The 17,572-nt window shown below is 58.8% G+C and overlaps 1 protein-coding gene across 1 annotated transcript; it reads right to left on the bottom strand.

Moving 5' to 3' along the window:
- Positions 1 to 7,038: 7,038 nt before the first annotated feature.
- CCDC201 (coiled-coil domain containing 201) lies at positions 7,039 to 16,978 on the bottom strand. The gene is made up of 3 exons (XM_027046019.2): positions 16,872 to 16,978; positions 10,981 to 11,406; positions 7,039 to 8,840 (listed from the first exon to the last, which is right to left on the bottom strand). The coding sequence occupies exons 1-3, from the start codon at positions 16,887 to 16,889 to the stop codon at positions 8,676 to 8,678; spliced, it is 609 nt and encodes a 202-aa protein (XP_026901820.2). The 5' UTR covers positions 16,890 to 16,978; the 3' UTR covers positions 7,039 to 8,675.
- Positions 16,979 to 17,572: the final 594 nt, after the last annotated feature.

Below are 17,572 nucleotides of genomic sequence, written 5' to 3'. Positions count from 1 at the left end.
TTATGCTGTCTCTGCGTGTTTCAGAGCCGGGATGCCTATCCTCCCCACTCAGCCTGGTCGACACTCGGGCTTCGCGCTCAGACAGGACCTGGCCAGCCTTCAGAGGCACACACCCCGGGTCCCCCGTAGCTCCATGCTGGGCCCCATCAGCAGGCTAGACGTACCGAACCCCTGCTTTGTCCCACTCAAAAAGGAAGGGTCCGGTTGGCCTTGCCCTTCTCTGTCTCGGTCTGGTGGACCCGTCTCTATCCCGGCATGTGTGTGCACGTGCCCTTGTGCGCTGTGTACCTGTGACTCCCTGAGTTGGGTCCTTTTGGTCCCTCCCTGGGAGGCAGGCCCCGCCCACCGCACCCATGCACGGCTTACCCGGCAGGTGCTCCCCACCTGCCGGGCACTGAGTGGCCCCCTGACCAGCTGGGTCACAGCTGACACATGGAATTCTGAAGTGTGCAGGCCTGTCGGCTGTATGGAAAGTCACCCCCGGAAACTGACTTGACCCCGATTTTGTAGTGGCTTCGATTAAAAAAACATAACAAAACAAAACAAAAACAAAAAGTCCACCTTCTTGGAAGCTGTTGATTTTAAAATGTTTGGTTTGGTGAAATTAAGGGGCAGCTGTGGCCGGCTGGAAGCAGAGGGCATGGCCGCGTCCTGGTGCCTGGACCTCCTGTCTGCCCGGCTGCGTTTGCTTTGAAAGTTCACATGGGACGATTGAGCCCCAACACCCTCTGACGGGACATGGGAAACGTGGGGTGTGGCCTGTCTTCTTGTGGCATCTGGTGGCAGTGTTTGTCTTCACAAGTCATAGGCTGGAGTGGGTTGAAATCAGGTCCCAGGTCAGCTGGGGGTGGCCTGAGGACCCCCGTCCTGGAGGGCGGGGTGGGGATGGGGTCAAGGGGCAGATATTCAGGAAGGCTCCGTTTGGCTCAGCCTAAGGAATATACTCCCACCTGTGCGTTTGGCCAGGCTGGACTCCGGAGGTGTGGGGTCGGCACTGGCAGCTGGTCCCGGGAGTGCGGGCCCCTGGGGAGTGGGGCCGGGTCCCCGATACTGTGGCAGGTGGCAAGCAGCCAGAGGCAGGCCCTGTGCCCAGAGACCGTGGGGGCCCCGCAGCAGCAGATGTAGCAATGCAGAGTGCCCGTGGTGGGAGGGACAGCCTGGTGTGGCCAGCAGCACGAGGCAGGGTGCCAGCCCCAGACCCCGTGCCCTCGGGGCGCTCCCAGGGACGCCCAGCTCCAGAAGCCGGCTGCTGTCTGTGCGCACCTGCAGGCCGGTCCTGTAGTGCCGGGAACACATGTCACCTGCTTGTCCCCCTCGTGGGAGTAAACGTGATTGCAGGGGCTACGTCTGGGGACCACAGCTCCCTAAAGGGCTTTGTGGTAACGACTCCTACATTCGAATTTCTTAATTTCCCTGCAGATGTAATCTGTTTCCCGTCAGATCTGTTCACACAGATAAACCGTAACTGCTGTGCTGGAGCCATGATTTGCTCACATCAGTGCGTATGTGCGTGTGTGTGTGTGCGCGTGTGTGCATGTATATGGGTAAGTGTGTGTGCACACGCCCGTGCACGGGTGTGAAATGTGTGTACGCGTGTGTTCTTGCATGGGTGTGAAATGTGCATGTGTGTGCAAGTGCGTGTGTGCATGTGTGTGTGTGTGTGTGTGCGCGCATACGCGGTCTGGCATGAGCAAAATACAAACCGATGGTGTGTTCCTGAGGCTAAGATGGGGTCACAGAGAACAGACTGAGTTGGGGGGCAGCCAGCCTGCCCCCAGGCGTTTGGTGGGACTGTCCCTGCGTGCCCTGCCTTGATTTCCCTTAGAAATCCCAGCCCTGGGAGGCGAGGAGGGGCAGGGGCAGAGCGGCCGTGGCCCCCACACGGCGTCTCTGTGTCCGGCCGTAGACAGCAGAGTCTCTTCCTGATGTTCTTAGAACCTTCCGTCTGCCGTGTCGGTGAGGAAGCCCAGGGCCATCGAGGCAGCAAACTGCCCATGTTCTGTTGTTGGGTGTGGTGGTTTCTGTCTTCAGCCCGTCTGGGCTCCCTGTGCACGGAGGCTTCGGAGGGGCCTGTAGGTGGGGGGCAGGAACCCTGGACGAGGAGCTGGCGGGGAGCAGGGCGCCTGCCTCTTGGCTTCATGGCTGGAGGCCAGGTCGTCAGCTGCCCGCGGCCGTGCAGACAGACGTCCACGCACAGGGCCCTTTTGGGTGACTTTGTCAGTGGTCAGCGCGCCGACCACAGGGGCGGCCACGGCCTGTGGGTGAGGTCACTCCGGACACAACCTCGATTCCTTTGTGCAATCTGTGCATTCCTCCCCACGCGTCACTGGATTCTGTAGGTTCCGCTCGGATAACCGCGGGAAGGGCCGGGGTGAAAACACGTCTGGACGTCTCCACGTGGCCACAGACGAAGGAAACAGCGCCTCTTTGGCGGCCCTCAGGGCCCCTTCCCTGAGCTGCGTGCCCCGCGGTGTCGTGAGGCACCCCGGGGCTCGGAGAGGTTATTGACTTGAGCGGCATCACACAGCGCAGAATGGCAGGGCCTGTCTGTCCCGAGCCCTTGGTTTTTGTCACCCTCCCCCCACCCTCGGCTGATGCTGCTGGTTTGGATGGAGCTCCTGGCTGGTCCGCACCTGGGCCGGCTCTGAGTGGTGTGTGGCCAGCCGCCCGCGGCTGTGCCCCGGGCGCGGGTCGGCCTCACCTGGCGCCCTGCTCTCCCCGCACAGCATCTTGTGCTTTCCACCGCTGCCCCCACCAGGTTGCTCCAAGCCTGAGGAACCCTGTCTCCATCCCTTTCTGTCCTAAATCTGTGTGCTGCCCACCTGTCCTAGCCTGAGCAAACCGCGGAGCGGCGGGGGGACAGCTGCCCAAGTCTTCCTGCGAGGCCTCTCTGGTGTCAGACAGGCAGACAGGGGCCCCCAGAAACCCCCAGACCACACACACGCCTCCCCACGTACACGCAGCCAAGTGGCCCCCAAGTCCTGGTCAGAAGGCGTGTGAGCCCTGGAAGGCCGTGTCTGCCATGTCCCTCCTGATGGCACAGCCACCCAGTGCCTCACGCTCCTGGCCCGCTGTGGGCGGGCGGGGTCCCTCCTGCAGGTCGGAGGACGGCCAAGGGCAGGCTTCCCGGGTGGGCGTGGAAGGCAAGACAGGGGTCGCGGAGGTGACGGGTCCCCAGCTTCCCCAGCCCGACCCCTTCCGTCCTAGGCAGCTCGGAGGCAAACAGTGTGCATCACCTGCCGGGGACTGATGTGTAAACAGAGAAGCTGTCCTAGGCCAGCCCCCCCAGACCTGGTCGACCGCTCGGGCTCACTAGTCGTGTGCAACGTGCAGGACGGTCTGTGGGAACGGCCCCTCTGAGTGCCCCGTCTGTGCACTCTCGCCCCCCACGGCCCGGACCATGGGCCCACCAGCAGCCAGAACTCGATTCTCACCTCCCACCAGCGGCCCCACCCAACCCCGGGCCCTGGACAGAAGCACACGTCTCAGGGGACCGCCGCACCCCCGCCGTGGGGAGCCAGAGGAAGTCCACTGCGTCCCTTGCACACCCTGGGGCGCCACGCCCCTGGAGCATCCGTCCTGCGGGGCCGTGTGGTCTTGCCTTCACCCTGTACAAATTATGGGCTCGCAAGCCACGTGCACTCAGAATTGCATGCCGTGAAACCCCCACGTGTGTGAACCCACTTTTAACTTGAAAACACGCATCACGCGCAGAGGGACGGGCCCGTCTCGGGCCATCTGCCGGCTGGCCGCAGAGCGTCCCCGCGACACAGCGCACCCTGGGGCCCAAGTCCGGGCAGCAGCGCCTGCACCAATGATGCAGCGTGTCCCAGCCCGGACGCCCCTCCTCCCCGCCCCGCCCTGGCCGCACGATTGCACACCCCCTTGCACAAGGAAGGTAACACGTGACCGCCACCACCTTAGAGTAGCTTCCGTTCTCGCTAATGGTCAACCCAAAGCCCACCCTGGGGGGTTTCCTCACTTGCCAAGAAAGGTGGTGTGAGCCCCGCACCCTCCGCGTCCCGCCGGCTGTGGCCGTGTCCCAATGCGGAAGGCAGAGTGGATGGGCACGGGGACGGGCTCTCCGCCCACGAGCTCACTCGAGAACAGTTCTTCAGACACAAAACCAGGTGACGGGGTCGGAGTGACGCCGGCTCACGGTCACCGGATAGCTTCTCTCGATAGATTTGTATAATCAATACGGGTCTATTTTTATGTCAGCCCCTCACTGTACCTTCCGGTCTTTTCCAAGATGGTTCAACCGAGACAGAGAACTGAGTGATTGGTCCTATTTTTATTAACAAAGAGGTGAACAGACTGAAAAGTTAACGTGAATGTACATTTCTTAATTGCGACTTTTCTACTGAGTGTTTGCACTATACTTTCTGGAATCTTATTTAACAAAAATAAAGGAAAAAATTGCTTGACTAAACTTTGTGGCGGTTTTCATTGAAAGCCACATGATCGTGGGCGGGATCTGGAGCGGCTCCTGCCTCACTGCCCATTGAGGGGGACGGTGGTCTCCTATAAAGTGCGGGGGGCCCCCGCCTGGGCCTCAGTTACCCCTCCACTGGCCGTGGAGTTTCTGCTCCCAGCAAGAGTCTCTGGGGAGATGACTCACTACCTGGGGTTGGTTCCTCAGACCGGTGAGTGTCCCCTGGTTGGGGATTCCCGTGGAAGCAGACCAAGAGGGGACAGCAGGGAGTGGGGGGGCCACATCAACAGGCTGAGCCATGCCGCTCACTAAAAGTGGGCTGTGCCGGCCGAGTCAGGCCAAGGTCGGGGCATAGGCCCTGAGGCAGCAGACCAGAGTGTCAGGGAGGGTTTGCCAGCAGTGACACCAGCCACCCTCTGCCAGGACACAGCTAATGCCACCGTTTGGGGAAGCCCCCTCCTACCCCCAGGTTAGGGGACAAGAGAGGCAGTGCAGGGACTGCACATATCTGGTGGGGAGGCAAGGGACAGGCCGGACCCTGGAGAGCAGGAGCCTGTGGCCCAGGCTCATCCCATGGAGCCCGAGACCCGCCCCCCGAGGGCAGGGGTGGGGCAGGGCGGTTGCTGGCTCAGCCTCCTCCCTGCCCTGAGCCCCAGGCTGTTTCCAGCACCCACTGACCCCCTCCCCCCCCCCCTCAGCAGCTTGGCAGAAGTCACAGGGAGCACACCCCTGATGGCCCCAAACCTGCCCTGCCCGCTGCTCCCCTGCCTGTGTGACCCCCATTTCCAACGCTAGGGACGCACAAGGGAGGCCCCCAGGCTTTGTCTCGGAGCCCTGGCCATCGGGGGCCCTGCTGGCCCCGTCTCCTCGTCCCACATCGACCACCTTCTCTGGCTCTGCCTGGCCTGTGTGCCCGTCTGCCGCCCCTGCCCCGTCCTGCGGGGGCCCCTAGGCACTCCGGCCACTGCATCCCCCCCAGCTACTCTCACGGGGCTTCGGATGCCAACTGGTCATGTCCTAGCTGTGCCGGAACCCTGCGGGGGCCCCCAGCTCACGCGGGTGAACGGGGCCCTCCAGGCGCTCCGAGGGCCGCCCCCGCCCGCTCCATGCTGTCCCAGCCCCTGCCTCCACACGGGCTCCCCGCCATCCCCAGCACCCCACTCAGCCAGGGCCAGGGGTCCCTCTGCGGCACATGCCTCCACGTCTTGGTTCGCGGTCAGCCTCCCCAGGGGCCTCGTCTCTGTGTTTAGAACCTGCCCTCCCCCTGCTCTGCCGTCCCTGCCATGAAATGAATGAATGAGTGCACAGGGCGACCGCGTAGATGGCTGTATGCATCTCCGGGGGCTCCTACGACCCAGGAGCCCAAGCTGGGGGGCTTCAACAACAGAGATGTACCCTCCCGCCTCTGGAGGCCGCGTTCCTTCTGCGTGTGGGGGGCAGTCCAGCCTGCGCCTCTTCCAGCTTTGGGGGGCCCCCGGCGTCCTGGGCTCGCGGTGGCCCAACGTGCCTACCGCTGGCTTCTCCCTGTGCGTCTGCATTGGGTGCAGGGCGTTACCTTAATCCAGAATGATGTCATCTCTGCACCCTCACGGTAATCACAACTGCGAGGACCTGTGTTCCAAGGGAGGTCTGGTAGGGATGGAATTGTCCCCCTCCCCAAATTCCAGGCTGGGCCTGCAGGGAGGCAGTCGGGGCTCAAGGAGGCCGAGGGTTGGTCCCCGTGATGGGACGGGTGCCCGTGCAGAACGAGACCCCCCAGAACCGGCCGCACTGATGCCCGGATCTCCGGTGCCTGGCCTGCAGGACGGCGAGGAGTAAGCACTGTGGGAACTGACAGATTCGGACAAGGCCGCCTTCTCAGGCTGTGGGGGGCTCCCCGCCTGTGAACCCAGCCGCAACCAGTGGGCATGGGGATGTCAACAAACCACAGTGTTGGCCCCATAGCGGCCACAGGGTGGGGCCCCGACACCAGCACAGAAGGAAGCGGATCCAGAGTTCCCAAAACCAGAACCTCAAGTTGGACTTTTCATGCACCTGCCGCGTCAGGATCAGGTGTGGGGGGCAGGGGCACGCTTGGGGTGTTTGTAGGGGGAACTGGGATTCCAGGCTGGCAGTTGGTTCCCTGAATACTGAGAACACGGCAGGTCCCCAGGCAGCAGGACCCGGCAGGCTTCCTGATCGTCCTCGGAACTTGGTAGGAGGTGTTTGTGGCTGGGAACTGTCCTGGATGAGTAGCCTGATGTGCAGTGCCTGTCCGTTTCTCTGTCCTCATGTCTGACCTCCTAGGATTTGGATACTGGATGCTGGTTCAGCCACTGTTTTCTCCAAGTTTACTCTTTGTGGGAGATGCCCTCGATTTTATCTTCCAGGGCTCCTGTGGGATTGCTCACTTCTGTTATCCTATTCTTTATTTTTTGAGAGCAGGGGAGGGGCAGAGAGAGAGCGAGCGAGCATGAACAGGGGAGGGGCAGAGAGAGAGAGAGAGAGAGAGAGAGAGAGAGAGAGAGAGGGAGGGAGGATCCCAAGCAGAACTCCTTGCTGTCAGCACAGAGCCCAACTGGGGGCTCAATCTCACAAACCAAGAGAAAATGACCTGAGCTGAAATCAAGTCATATGCTTAGCTGACTGAGCCCTCCCGGGCAACCCCACTCTCACCCTGTTCTTAATTCCTACACGTTATCTGCTGGGTATTTCTCTGTGTGGCATCCTCTTATGTCACCACTGTCCCCCGACGCTGCTCCCATGTCTGGTGCGTCTCTGCCTTCACACCTGCTTCCCGCATGATGTGTGTTCCTATCCATGAAAGTTCCGCATGTGGCTGGGACAGGGGCACCTCCATACCTGCGCCCAGGTGTTTCCTTTCAGGCCATGTCCCCTGTCCTCCTGGGGCCCCGGGCCTGGTGTGGCCTCCAGGACCTACAGGAAGACACCTGCCCTCTGTATCCACAATGCGAAGCACCCCATGGTCACCGCGCACGCTGGCAGTGGTTCTTCCGGCCCCAGAGCCCCTCATGCGCCCCCACAAGCGGGCCCCCTTCTCCCTCGGGGTAACCACGCTCTACAGTGTCACGTGCCGGGGTTAAAAAGATCACAAGGTCAGAACCTCTTTGTTAACCGGGAAATTTAAGCTCCCTTTAGAAAATAGGATTATTGCTATATTTGAACTTGTTTCTCCCATCATGCTTTTAAATATTGTTTTTTGTATGCTTTTTCCTTTTGTTGATTTAAAACACCGTATTCCACATCTCTACACATTTGTGACTGGCACAGAAAGCCCCCGAATACTGTGCATGTTTAGAAGGTATCCACATTTCAAAGCATCATTTAAATGCCGGATTGTTCCTGACTCAGAATAAACGCCAGAACCGCCATCCTCGTCCAGCCTAGCTACACGCTGTTCGTATCCACTATTTCAAATCCCTGCTTGTTTAAAACCCCACAAATGAGATACTCCTACTGTATTCAGATGATTTAAAGAATTTAGGGGTGCGGTGGGGGGGGGCTCAGTCGGTTAAGTGTCCGACTTCCACTCAGGTCATGATCTCATGGTTCGTGGGTTCGAGCCCTGCTTCGGGCTCTGGGCTGACAGCTAGGAGCCTGGAGCTGCTTCAGATTCTGTGTCTCCCTCTCCCTGTCTCTCAAAAATAAATATTAAAAAATAAAACAGAGTGGGGATGAACACATTTATAAGAATAAAATCGAGCTCTGTTTTTATAACCATGAAGCATCCTGCAAAGCTGTGCCCGAGATGGTCTGGACTGGGAGGTCCATGTGGTTTTGTGTGTTAGCTGAAGGGCCCCAAGTGCCCCGCTCCCTCCTCTCGACAGAGGGCCTGCACCCCCCCATCTGTTTGGTGGGACCCCAGCCCCAGGAACGCACTACCATAGGGGGTTAAATTTTCACCACCCCCACAAAACCAGCGCCTGAACTGCCAGAACCATCTCCCGGTGAGTCGCGGTGTCTGACTTCCCTGGAATGCACCCTGAGCCTGCTGGGAGTGTGGCCCCAGCTCTGTGTTGGGGGGGGGGTGCAGCTCACCACGCTCCCTGGTCCCTGGGTGGCCCTGGGGAACCACCGGGGGCGGGGGCACCTGCTCCCTCCATCCCCTGCTCTCCGTTGGTGCTTCTGGGGGCCTCGCGTGGGATCGGAGTTACAAGAGCCTTAACTTGCCCCCCACCCAACCCAAGCATCACAGTGGAGAGGGAAGTGGTCAAGGTGAGGCCCGGGGGAGCCCCGAGGATCAGGGTTTGAAGCCGGTGGATGGAGGGCTGGCCGCGGGAGCCCCAGAACACAGTGCTTCCTGGCCCGGCCCCAAAATGCAGTCGTCCTCGATGGTGAGCTCGTGATGAGTGGCCTCCTCGATGTCCCGAAGCAGCCTGACTTCCCACTGCCTCACGCGTTCTGTCTGTGGGGGGAGAGGTGTCCCTGAGAAGGCTTACGTTGCAGGAGCCCTGGCTGTCGCTTGAGACGAGCCTCGTATGGCCAGCAGGTGCCCCGTGCAGGCTGCAGATCCCTGCCCCCCTGGGCTCCCTGGTCACCAGCTCCGTCTGCTCCCACGTGCCCCAACCGCCCAGAGGGCCGCATCCTGGTGTGGGGACAGGAGGGGTGGGTAAGGACCAGGGAGCCAGGTCTGACAAGGGTGCAGAGGGGCAGCTGGGGGGCCGGCTGGGCTTGTGTGGGACCATCGGCCTGGGGCAGACAGGTGACTGTCCAGGCTTGCGGCAGGGAGGCCCCCTGACCTGGGGGTCGGGGAGTGGGGAGGTGGGACAGGATGAGCCCTGCTTCTAAACAAGGGGGGCTCAGGCTGTTAGCAGAGCCGGGGCGGGGGAGCTGAGCCAGACCACATGGGGGGCGTGCTGGGGCCGGGCCACAGAGGACAAGTCTGGAAGTTCTCAGCCCCCATGGCAGGCCCTCCCAATTGCTTCAAAACGTAAAAAATAGTGACAACCCTCTGGGGGTAAATAAGGAGCAGGAGAGGCTGGTGCCCTGGCGTGCTGGGGGAGGGGGGCAGATGGTGGAACCGGAGGATGGGGCGGGGCCACCAGCCAGAGCAGTCAGAGCAGCCGGGAGCTCTGTGTCTGCACTGAGAGGGCTGCCCCATCTCTGGGGGCAGGTGGGGACCTATGACCATCGCGATATCCGCCCCGCAGGGAGACCCTCAGGCCCCTTCCCTTTGTCAGCTCCAGAATATTCCAGCCAGGCTCACACCCCTCCTGGCAGCAGGCAGGACCACTGGCCCGCAGGGACACGCGCGTGGAGCTCCGCACAGCCCTGCGAGGCCGGGCTCCCAACTGCAACCAGGCGACCACAGAAGGCGGGCGGGGGCACCAGGGAAGCTCCCCCTCCCCCAGTAACGCCCCAGAGACGTGAGCGGAGCCAAGCACAGGGGTTTGAAAGGCCAAAGAGAGGAGCCAGTGGGAGAGGCCAGGCATCCCGCGGTGACTCAGAAGGTGGACCCCAGCACCCCGTTCGAGGGCAGATGAGGGGTAAGAGGAGAAAGCCACCGCCCAGGCCACCCCACACCCGACTTCCCCTGAGTTCCAGCAGATGTGGGAGGGACAAGGGCCTTGAGGGCGGCAGAGTGGGGATTTCCCCCAGGGAACCAACAGGCCCACTGTCCACCAGACACATCCCACCTCTGGTCAGCAGGACAGGCCAGCTGGAGCCAGCCGAAGCCCCACAGTACCCTTCTCAGAACCTTCTAGAACACAAGGGTGTCAGAGGAGAGGGTGACGCTGCTGTGGGCCAGGGAGCAGAGCTCACAGCAGGAAAGGGGCCCCGGGGGCCAGGGGAACATGGGGGGAGGCCCCGGGTCTGCACTGAGCCACGAGGAAAGAGCCCACAGCTTCCTGGGCTCACCCACTCCACCTTAAGAAGGCCAGCAGGATTTATGGCAGCGTGTTCAAGAGTTTGGGGAGCAGATGGGAACTGGGGGGCACAGATGCTCCCCACAGGGTCACATGACCCCTCAGAGCAGGTGGGGCAGGCCCAGGACATCAGAAAGGTCTAGCAGTGAGGGAAGGGTAGCTGCCCTCTCTCAGGTCACAGCCACCTCCATGGGCCCTGAGCCCCCAGGTGGGGATGGGGTGGGGCTAAGCCGGGACAGGGCCAGTGTCCAGCTAAGGGCACAGTCAGGGACAGGGGTTGGGGACACAGGGATGTCAGGGACACAGGGACAGGGTTGGGGTCAGGTCAGGGACATGGTCAGGTCAGGGACACAGGGACAGGGTTGGGGTCAGGTCGGGGACACAGGGACAGGGTTGGGGTCAGGGTGGGGACACGGTAAGGGACAAAGTCAGGGGCACAGAGACAGCATCAGGGACACAGGGACAGGGTTGGGGTCAGGTCGGGGACACACTCAAGGACACAGTCAGGTCGGGGACACAGTTGGAGACAGAGTTGGGGTCAGGGTGGGGACACAGGGACATGGTCAGGTCAGGGACACAGTCGGGGACAGGGTTGGGGTCAGGGTGGGGACACAGTAAGGGACAAAGGGGCACAGAGACAGGGTCAGGGGCACAGGGTTGGGGTCAGGACAATCCTACCACAGCCGCCAGCTCCTTTGGGTCCCTCCTTCTCTTCCCCGAGGTGTTGGGGACCCTGGGCAACCTCAAGTGTGGAGACCGGCTCCGTGCTCCCCCGGACTCTGCCTGCCGCTGCCTCCGAGTGACCGAGGTGGGTGTAGGAGGATCTTCCTCGGGATCCCAGGGGTCGGAGGTGGGTGCCGGCCAGACGGTAGAAAGCTGCAGGTTCCGGAAGGTGGCCATGGTGCTCCAGGAAAGGCTTTCAGGCAGCGGGGACTCAGCCACGGGGCTCCCTTCCGGGCGGTAGGGGACGCGGCCCGGTGGCCTCCTGTGCAGGCTGGGCGTGGCATCCCGGGGGGTGCTATGCTTTGGGACGTTTCTCGGGGACAGCTGACTCGTCACTGAAGAAGGACCCTCATCTTCTGCGGTGGACTTCAGCCCAGACACCTGTGGAAACGGAGCACGGAGGTCGTTTCTCTACAAGGTCACGTCAGCGAGCCTCCAAGGGCACACCCTCCTCCTGGGCCTGTGCCCCTGGGTGGGGAGTGCGCCGCCCAGAGACAGACCCCAGTGCAGGGCGGGCCGCACTCCTCCGGCTTCGCCTGGTCTGCTGTTTGGTCAAAACCAAGCCCCAGTCAGAATGGTTTTAATGATAGAACCAAAAAACAGACGGTTTTCACGTACAGACACTTGTTTTCAGGAGAAAACTGCAAAAACGTCATCAGTGAATTCATCTTAACATTTACACTCAACATAAAGGAGCAGGAGTCTGGGCGGAGGTGCATGCATCGGGCAGGTGTGCAGGGTGGGGGGACACAGAGGGTCCCCATCCTGGGTCCTGAGCCCCCGGCCTGCAGCAGTGGCTTCGTCAGGGCTGGTTCTTCCTCCAGAACAAAGCCTTGGTGGAACCCCTCACACTCCTGTGCTCACGGTTTTTTCTAGATGCTAACACACTGTACTCGGCAAATAGTTTTATCATCATTATAAAGCCATGGTCTGCACAGTGCTCCTTGAAAAGCTGTCACGTCAGGCACCTGTGGGGCTCAGTTGGTTGAGCATCTGACTTCAGCTCAGGTCATGATCTCACGATTCAGGAGTTCAGGCCCCACACTGGGCTCTCTGCTGTCAGCACAGAGCCTACTTTGGATCCTCTGTGTCCTTCTCTCTCTGTCCCTCCCCCACTCTGTCTCTTTCTCAAAATGAATAAACATAAAAAAAAAAGCAAAGCTGTCACATCAAAACTATGTGACAGATTGAGCAGTTTGTTTTTTGTAAGCAGTTCTCGTGTGTCTTTTCAATACATATCAATTCGTGCTGTTAATTAGCACCGCACTGCATCTAGCCAATCTACTACCATGCTAGGTCATGTTCAAAGTCCAATCCCACGTATGGAGTGGGGAAGAGTATCAGTGGACTACAAATCCAATAAAGGAATAATCTCCAAAGTATGTGAGGCATTCCTACAATTTGAGAGAAAAAAAAAAAAACAAACCAAATCATCCAATTAAAAATGGGCAAGAGACACGAACAGACACTTCTCCAAAGAAGACATCCAGATGGCCAACAGACGCATGAAAAGATGCTCAGTGTCACTCATCATCAGGGAGACTCAAGTCAAAGCCATGATGAGACATCACCTCACACCTGTCAATGAAGCTAAAATTAACAACATAAACAACAGGTGTTGGCGAGGATGCAGAGAAAGGGGAGCCCTCGTGCACTACTGGTGGGAATGCAAACTGGTGCAGCCACTATAGAAAGCAGTGTGGAGTTTCCTCAGAAGGTTACCAGAACTACCAACGACCCAGCAATTGCACCCCCAGGCACGTAGCCAAAGGGAAGGAATGCATCACCCTGAAGAAGTGACAGCACTGCCTTGTTCGCTGCAGCATCAGTCACTATTCATCTCCAAGCTGGATCCCCCTTGGCAGGACATGCCATGTGTGTTTTCGGTGGTGGGAAGAGCAGTTTCCAGTGATAGAGTCCATTGCTGACAGTGCTGCCCCAAACCATTAAGAAAGTGGTTGTCGCACAGGGTGCAGGAGGAAGCAGCACTCTTTCAAAAGACCAAGTGTATAAAATCTCCAAGACGAAATGACGCCGACATTCTGGGAAGCCTGCTGGCACCATAGGCGTGGCAGCGGCATGTCCACCGGCTTCCACACAGGGCGCAAACAGCGCCAGTGGCGGGTGCACCACACTGCCACTTTGTGGTCCTTGAATTCCCGCTGTGATGCGTGTATGAAGGGGCGTGATTGGGTAGGGACTGGGGGGAGGCAGAGCTGAAAAGTGTTTTAACGATGTGGAACTGGTCAAGGGCTAAACTTGTCCTCGAAGAAAGCGCAGATGCTCCCGCTGTCTCGTTCGGGATGCTGCGGGGGAGGGAGACCGCACAGCAGCCTTCGGTTTGCCGTCTAACAAATCACACCGGCACTGAGCGGCTCAAGGCAGACGTTGGTGGTCTGTTTCTGTGGGCCAGGGCCCTGGGGTCTCCCGTGGGGTTGCGGTCTGGCCGTCCTGGTTGAAGTCAAACAGAGAAACAAGGAAAACTAGAAAGTCCAATTTCAACCTCTCTCTGGTCCTGCCCCATTAGCGATTTGTAACAAAGAACAAAACCACGGAATACATGTCCCGAATGCAAAGAAGTTCTTGTGTCATAAATGGAATCCTGATACACACGGGTGTGTGAAATCACCGATGATATTCCACATCCCCGATTCTCTGAATGAGACACACGGCATAGATGCTGTGAGAACAGAGTTAGGTGTCTGAATTTCCCACAGGGGCTGAGAGCCAGGCCAGGGCAGGAGACGGTCTGCAAGCAGTGTGGGGGGAGGGGTTGGGTCTTGCAGAAACATGCTCAGTGGAGGGTGCCGGGCATTCAAAATCTGACCTCAGGGAGCAATCAGAGCATTCCTAGGAGGTGAGTGTATCATCACTGGGTGGCTCTGGGAGGCACAAGCCCAGCTGGAAACAGAAAACAGGTCTGGCTCCACGTATGCCCGCAGGAGACACCCCCCCACCCCCACCAGCCCCTGAGTCAGAAAGCCAGGCTGGGGTGCCCTCCTGGGAGGGGGCCGGTTGCAGAGCTTCAACTGGTTAGCTCCTGGGCTGCTCCTGGCACCTTGTTTCCTTTAGCAAAAGCTTTAGAAATTGATTAACGTGAACTCAAACAGCCCGAACTGGATTTGCTCCAGAGAATGAGTCAGCGGTCTCTCGACGCAACTGCCCCGTCATCGGGTGGCGTGGGTGCATGGGAGAATTCTAGGGGCTCCGCACCCTCCCATGACCTGGGGCTGTCCACTCCTGACGTCTTCTGCAGCTTTCTAATAGGTGAACGGCACTGTCTCCCAGCAGCGGCGCGGGCTTTAACGACCAGCGGGGGCAAACGCCTTTTCATTTCCTCGCCACCTACATCCCACGTGCGCATCTTCTTTGGTAGTTGAAGTCCAGGCACCCTTGCCCTGGCAGCAAAGGCAAACAGAATATGCTCGCCTGCCAGCAGGCTGGCATTGGGTTCGAAAACACGTCCAGCTGTGGACCGTATGTGAAGCTGTGTGGGAGACAGAAGGCTTCTGAAAGATCCAAAGCAGGATGACAAGAAAGGCCAGGCAGGGAGGGACCAAGTAAACACAGTCAGTGCCTCTGATGTCATCGCTGGAAAAGGCCGAATGCGTGGAAAAAGACCCAAGACAGCCCCACGGTGTGATAGGAAAATGTTTTCCTTCTGGAATTACCTTTGCAACACATACCGTAGCATCGACACAGAGCAAAATCCACAGAGACATATGGAGAAACAGAAATAAACAAGTCATTGAGGCAAGCCCACATTTTATTTATGTATTTTTGTAGCCCCTGGTAGATCAAAGAGAAAGAAACAATCCAAGTCCCATGAAGGCAATTGGCGCTTGTAAAGGGAAACGCTAGGCCATGCTACTTTATACAGGGACCAGGCTCAGGGCACACGTGGGGTGTGAGCACAGACCGGGGCTTCCACTAAAAAGACACTACAGGGGAATGGGGACACATTTTCTGGTTAGCAGAAGTTAACTTCGAACTAACCTGTTAAGGAAAGCAAACTGAGCCAATAAACGACCAAATGTCGATACGCTTCTCCATAAGAAGAATTTGATACATTTTTGATTAGACAATGCTGTCACGCTGACAGCTTACAGAAAGAAGTGTGTGTCTGTAGCGATACATGGGCAATGCAAATGATCTAGACACACATGTGGGAATACTGCCCAGGGAGCTGGGCTTCAAATGAGCAGGGAAGGGAGTTTTTTCCACTGCATGTCGTTGTTCTGCCGGGTTGGTCACTTAGGAAAACAAAAAAATAGCAAAGCCACGCTTCTACCTTGTACCGCACATGAAAATAAATGACAAGGGACTGAGTATTATACTCTTTAAAAATTCACAGGTTACTAGAAATAAAAACAGGATAATTTTGAAAAATCTGAAACAAATTGGATTGTTAGATCCTCCACCAGGATAAATTCCAAATGGATAGAAGGGGTAAATTTTGTGAGAGGGGCAATGAAATGGGGTCGCTTATGTCAAGGGTGTTTAGAGGGAGCCAGGAGGCCATGGGGGGGGCGCGGCTCACACTCAATTCTCATGGTGCAACCATGAACTTTGAACTGTGCCAACCTCCATAAACTCCAAGGACTCACCCCAAGACCCTGCAACTTACTACCATAATGGACTTTGCTCAGTGAGAGACTTAGAAACAATTCTGTTCAGCCAATCTGAGTTTTCTGCGGCCAACACCAATCAAAACTGACATAGACCAACATTCCCCATTGTCTTAAAAAAACCCTGAGTTCTGTCCCCAGGGGGACATGATTTGGGCTGTTCCCGAACTACAATTCTGAGACCCCCACATGAACACTTTTGTTTTATTTCGGTCCTGCCTCTTTTCTCTGTGGTCAATGTTAACAAACAAACAAACAAACAAACAGGACTATAAAAGCACTGGAAAGAAATATGGGTGATTTCTCTGTAAATCTTGTCAGAAGTAAGGCTTTCAAATGATAGCTCACAACACAGAAGCCATAAAGGAAAATAAGTTAAAATAAATACATTTGAAACTTCTGCAAAGACAAACCGGCAATGTACTCAGTGAAAACACACAGCCCACACCTCCCATGAAAGGTAAATGAGAGGTTAATGCTCCTCAGACTCAGGAAAAAACCAAAACCTAACAAACATGCAAAGACCCTGAGCAGGTGGGTGGATGGATGGACGGACACACACACAAACACACACGTTTTTCTCATACACTGATAAGAAAAGGTCCCTATGCTTTGGGTACAGGCTCCTCCCCACCACCCCCCCACCCCAAACTGAGGAAAACTACAAATGTAACATTCTAGTAGAACATAAAAACATCCTTAGCCTGTGGTGGGGGCTGGGGAAGGCTGCAGGGACACCCACATCTGTTTAGTCCCTTACCCCGACACCACGGGAAGACATTACCTAGCTGCAAATGAAGATGGGCAAGGACAGGAGAAAGGTCCCCACTTGTCTGGAGAGGGAACCAGGCAAGCGGAGACTTGGGGAGACTCGGGGCAGCCGCCCAGACCGGCCTGGGGAGTGTCCGAGGGGTCCGCTCCCAGCCACAGTGCAGGGCCCTGGAGGGCAGGCTCTAACTCCCCCCGGGGACCCCTCCCAGCCCGGCACCCCGCTTTTCCGTGCGCACGCGGAGCGGGCGTCGCACGGGCTCCCCGCGGGGCGGACACCGACCGACCCGGCCTCCCTGACGGGCTGGGGGAGGGGCGGGGGTGCAGGACCCGGCACCTGTCTGATGTGTCAGGTGAAGGCGCCTTGGGTCTGAGCGCAGGGCGCCCCCCATCAGGGGACTCGCGGTGACTCGGACCCGCCCGCCGCCAGCGCCCCCCATAACGGCCTACCTGCGCCCCGGACTCCATCCCGCCTCGGCGAGGACACAGCCACCGCAGCCGTGGGCCCACGAGCCTGGTCCCAGAAGTACCCGCGGGCGGGACCCCACCTGCGCGCCGCCTCCACCTGGGCCCGTGGCGGCGCAGGCGCAGGGAGGAGCGTGGGCGGGCCGAGCCCCGAGGGTGTCCACCTGGTCGGTTCCACGCACCTGTGTGCGCTTCTGGCCCGAAGAGGTCAGGGCCGCGGGGCCGTGGACGCCGGAACCTGAGCCCCGCGAGGGCGCCTGGCGCTGGGTGGTCTACCTGCCTGTTACAGTGAGCTAGAGAGGGGACACCGTCACCCCGCCCTGGCACCCACGGCAAGGTCCGTGTCCCTGCGTCCTGAGCTAGGGAGCGGAGAGCTGGGTGGTTGTCAGAACCCTGCGGGACAAAGGGGCACCGGCTGTCAGATGGGCCCTGGCGGCTCCGGGACTGGCATCAGGGTGGCTCCTGGGGCCTGTGCTAGCCCCCTGCTGGGGAGTGCCCCCCAGGACCCCCACCCCATGCCCCCTGCCGGGAGCGCCCCAGCCCCCTAACCCTTCCACCCCATGCCACCCCACCCCATTCCCCCTGCTGAGAGCTCCCTCCTGCCCCTCCACCACCTCCACCACCCCCACCCCATCTGGTACCCCCTGCTGGGAACTCCCCCCACCCCACCCCATACCCCCTACCTC

Source organism: Acinonyx jubatus, chromosome A2 (assembly GCF_027475565.1).
Source record: "Acinonyx jubatus isolate Ajub_Pintada_27869175 chromosome A2, VMU_Ajub_asm_v1.0, whole genome shotgun sequence".
Classification (NCBI taxonomy): domain Eukaryota; kingdom Metazoa; phylum Chordata; class Mammalia; order Carnivora; family Felidae; genus Acinonyx; species Acinonyx jubatus.
The sequence above is the reverse complement of the archived record's forward strand: the minus strand, read 5'-3'. Positions and strand labels throughout refer to the sequence as shown.

Coding starts and splice junctions, on each gene's coding strand:
- CCDC201 (XM_027046019.2), bottom strand. Junction 8,841..10,980: donor CAAAGGAGCTGGCGGCTGTG/GTAGGATTGTCC, acceptor CTCCCCCCACAG/ACAGAACGCGTGAGGCAGTG.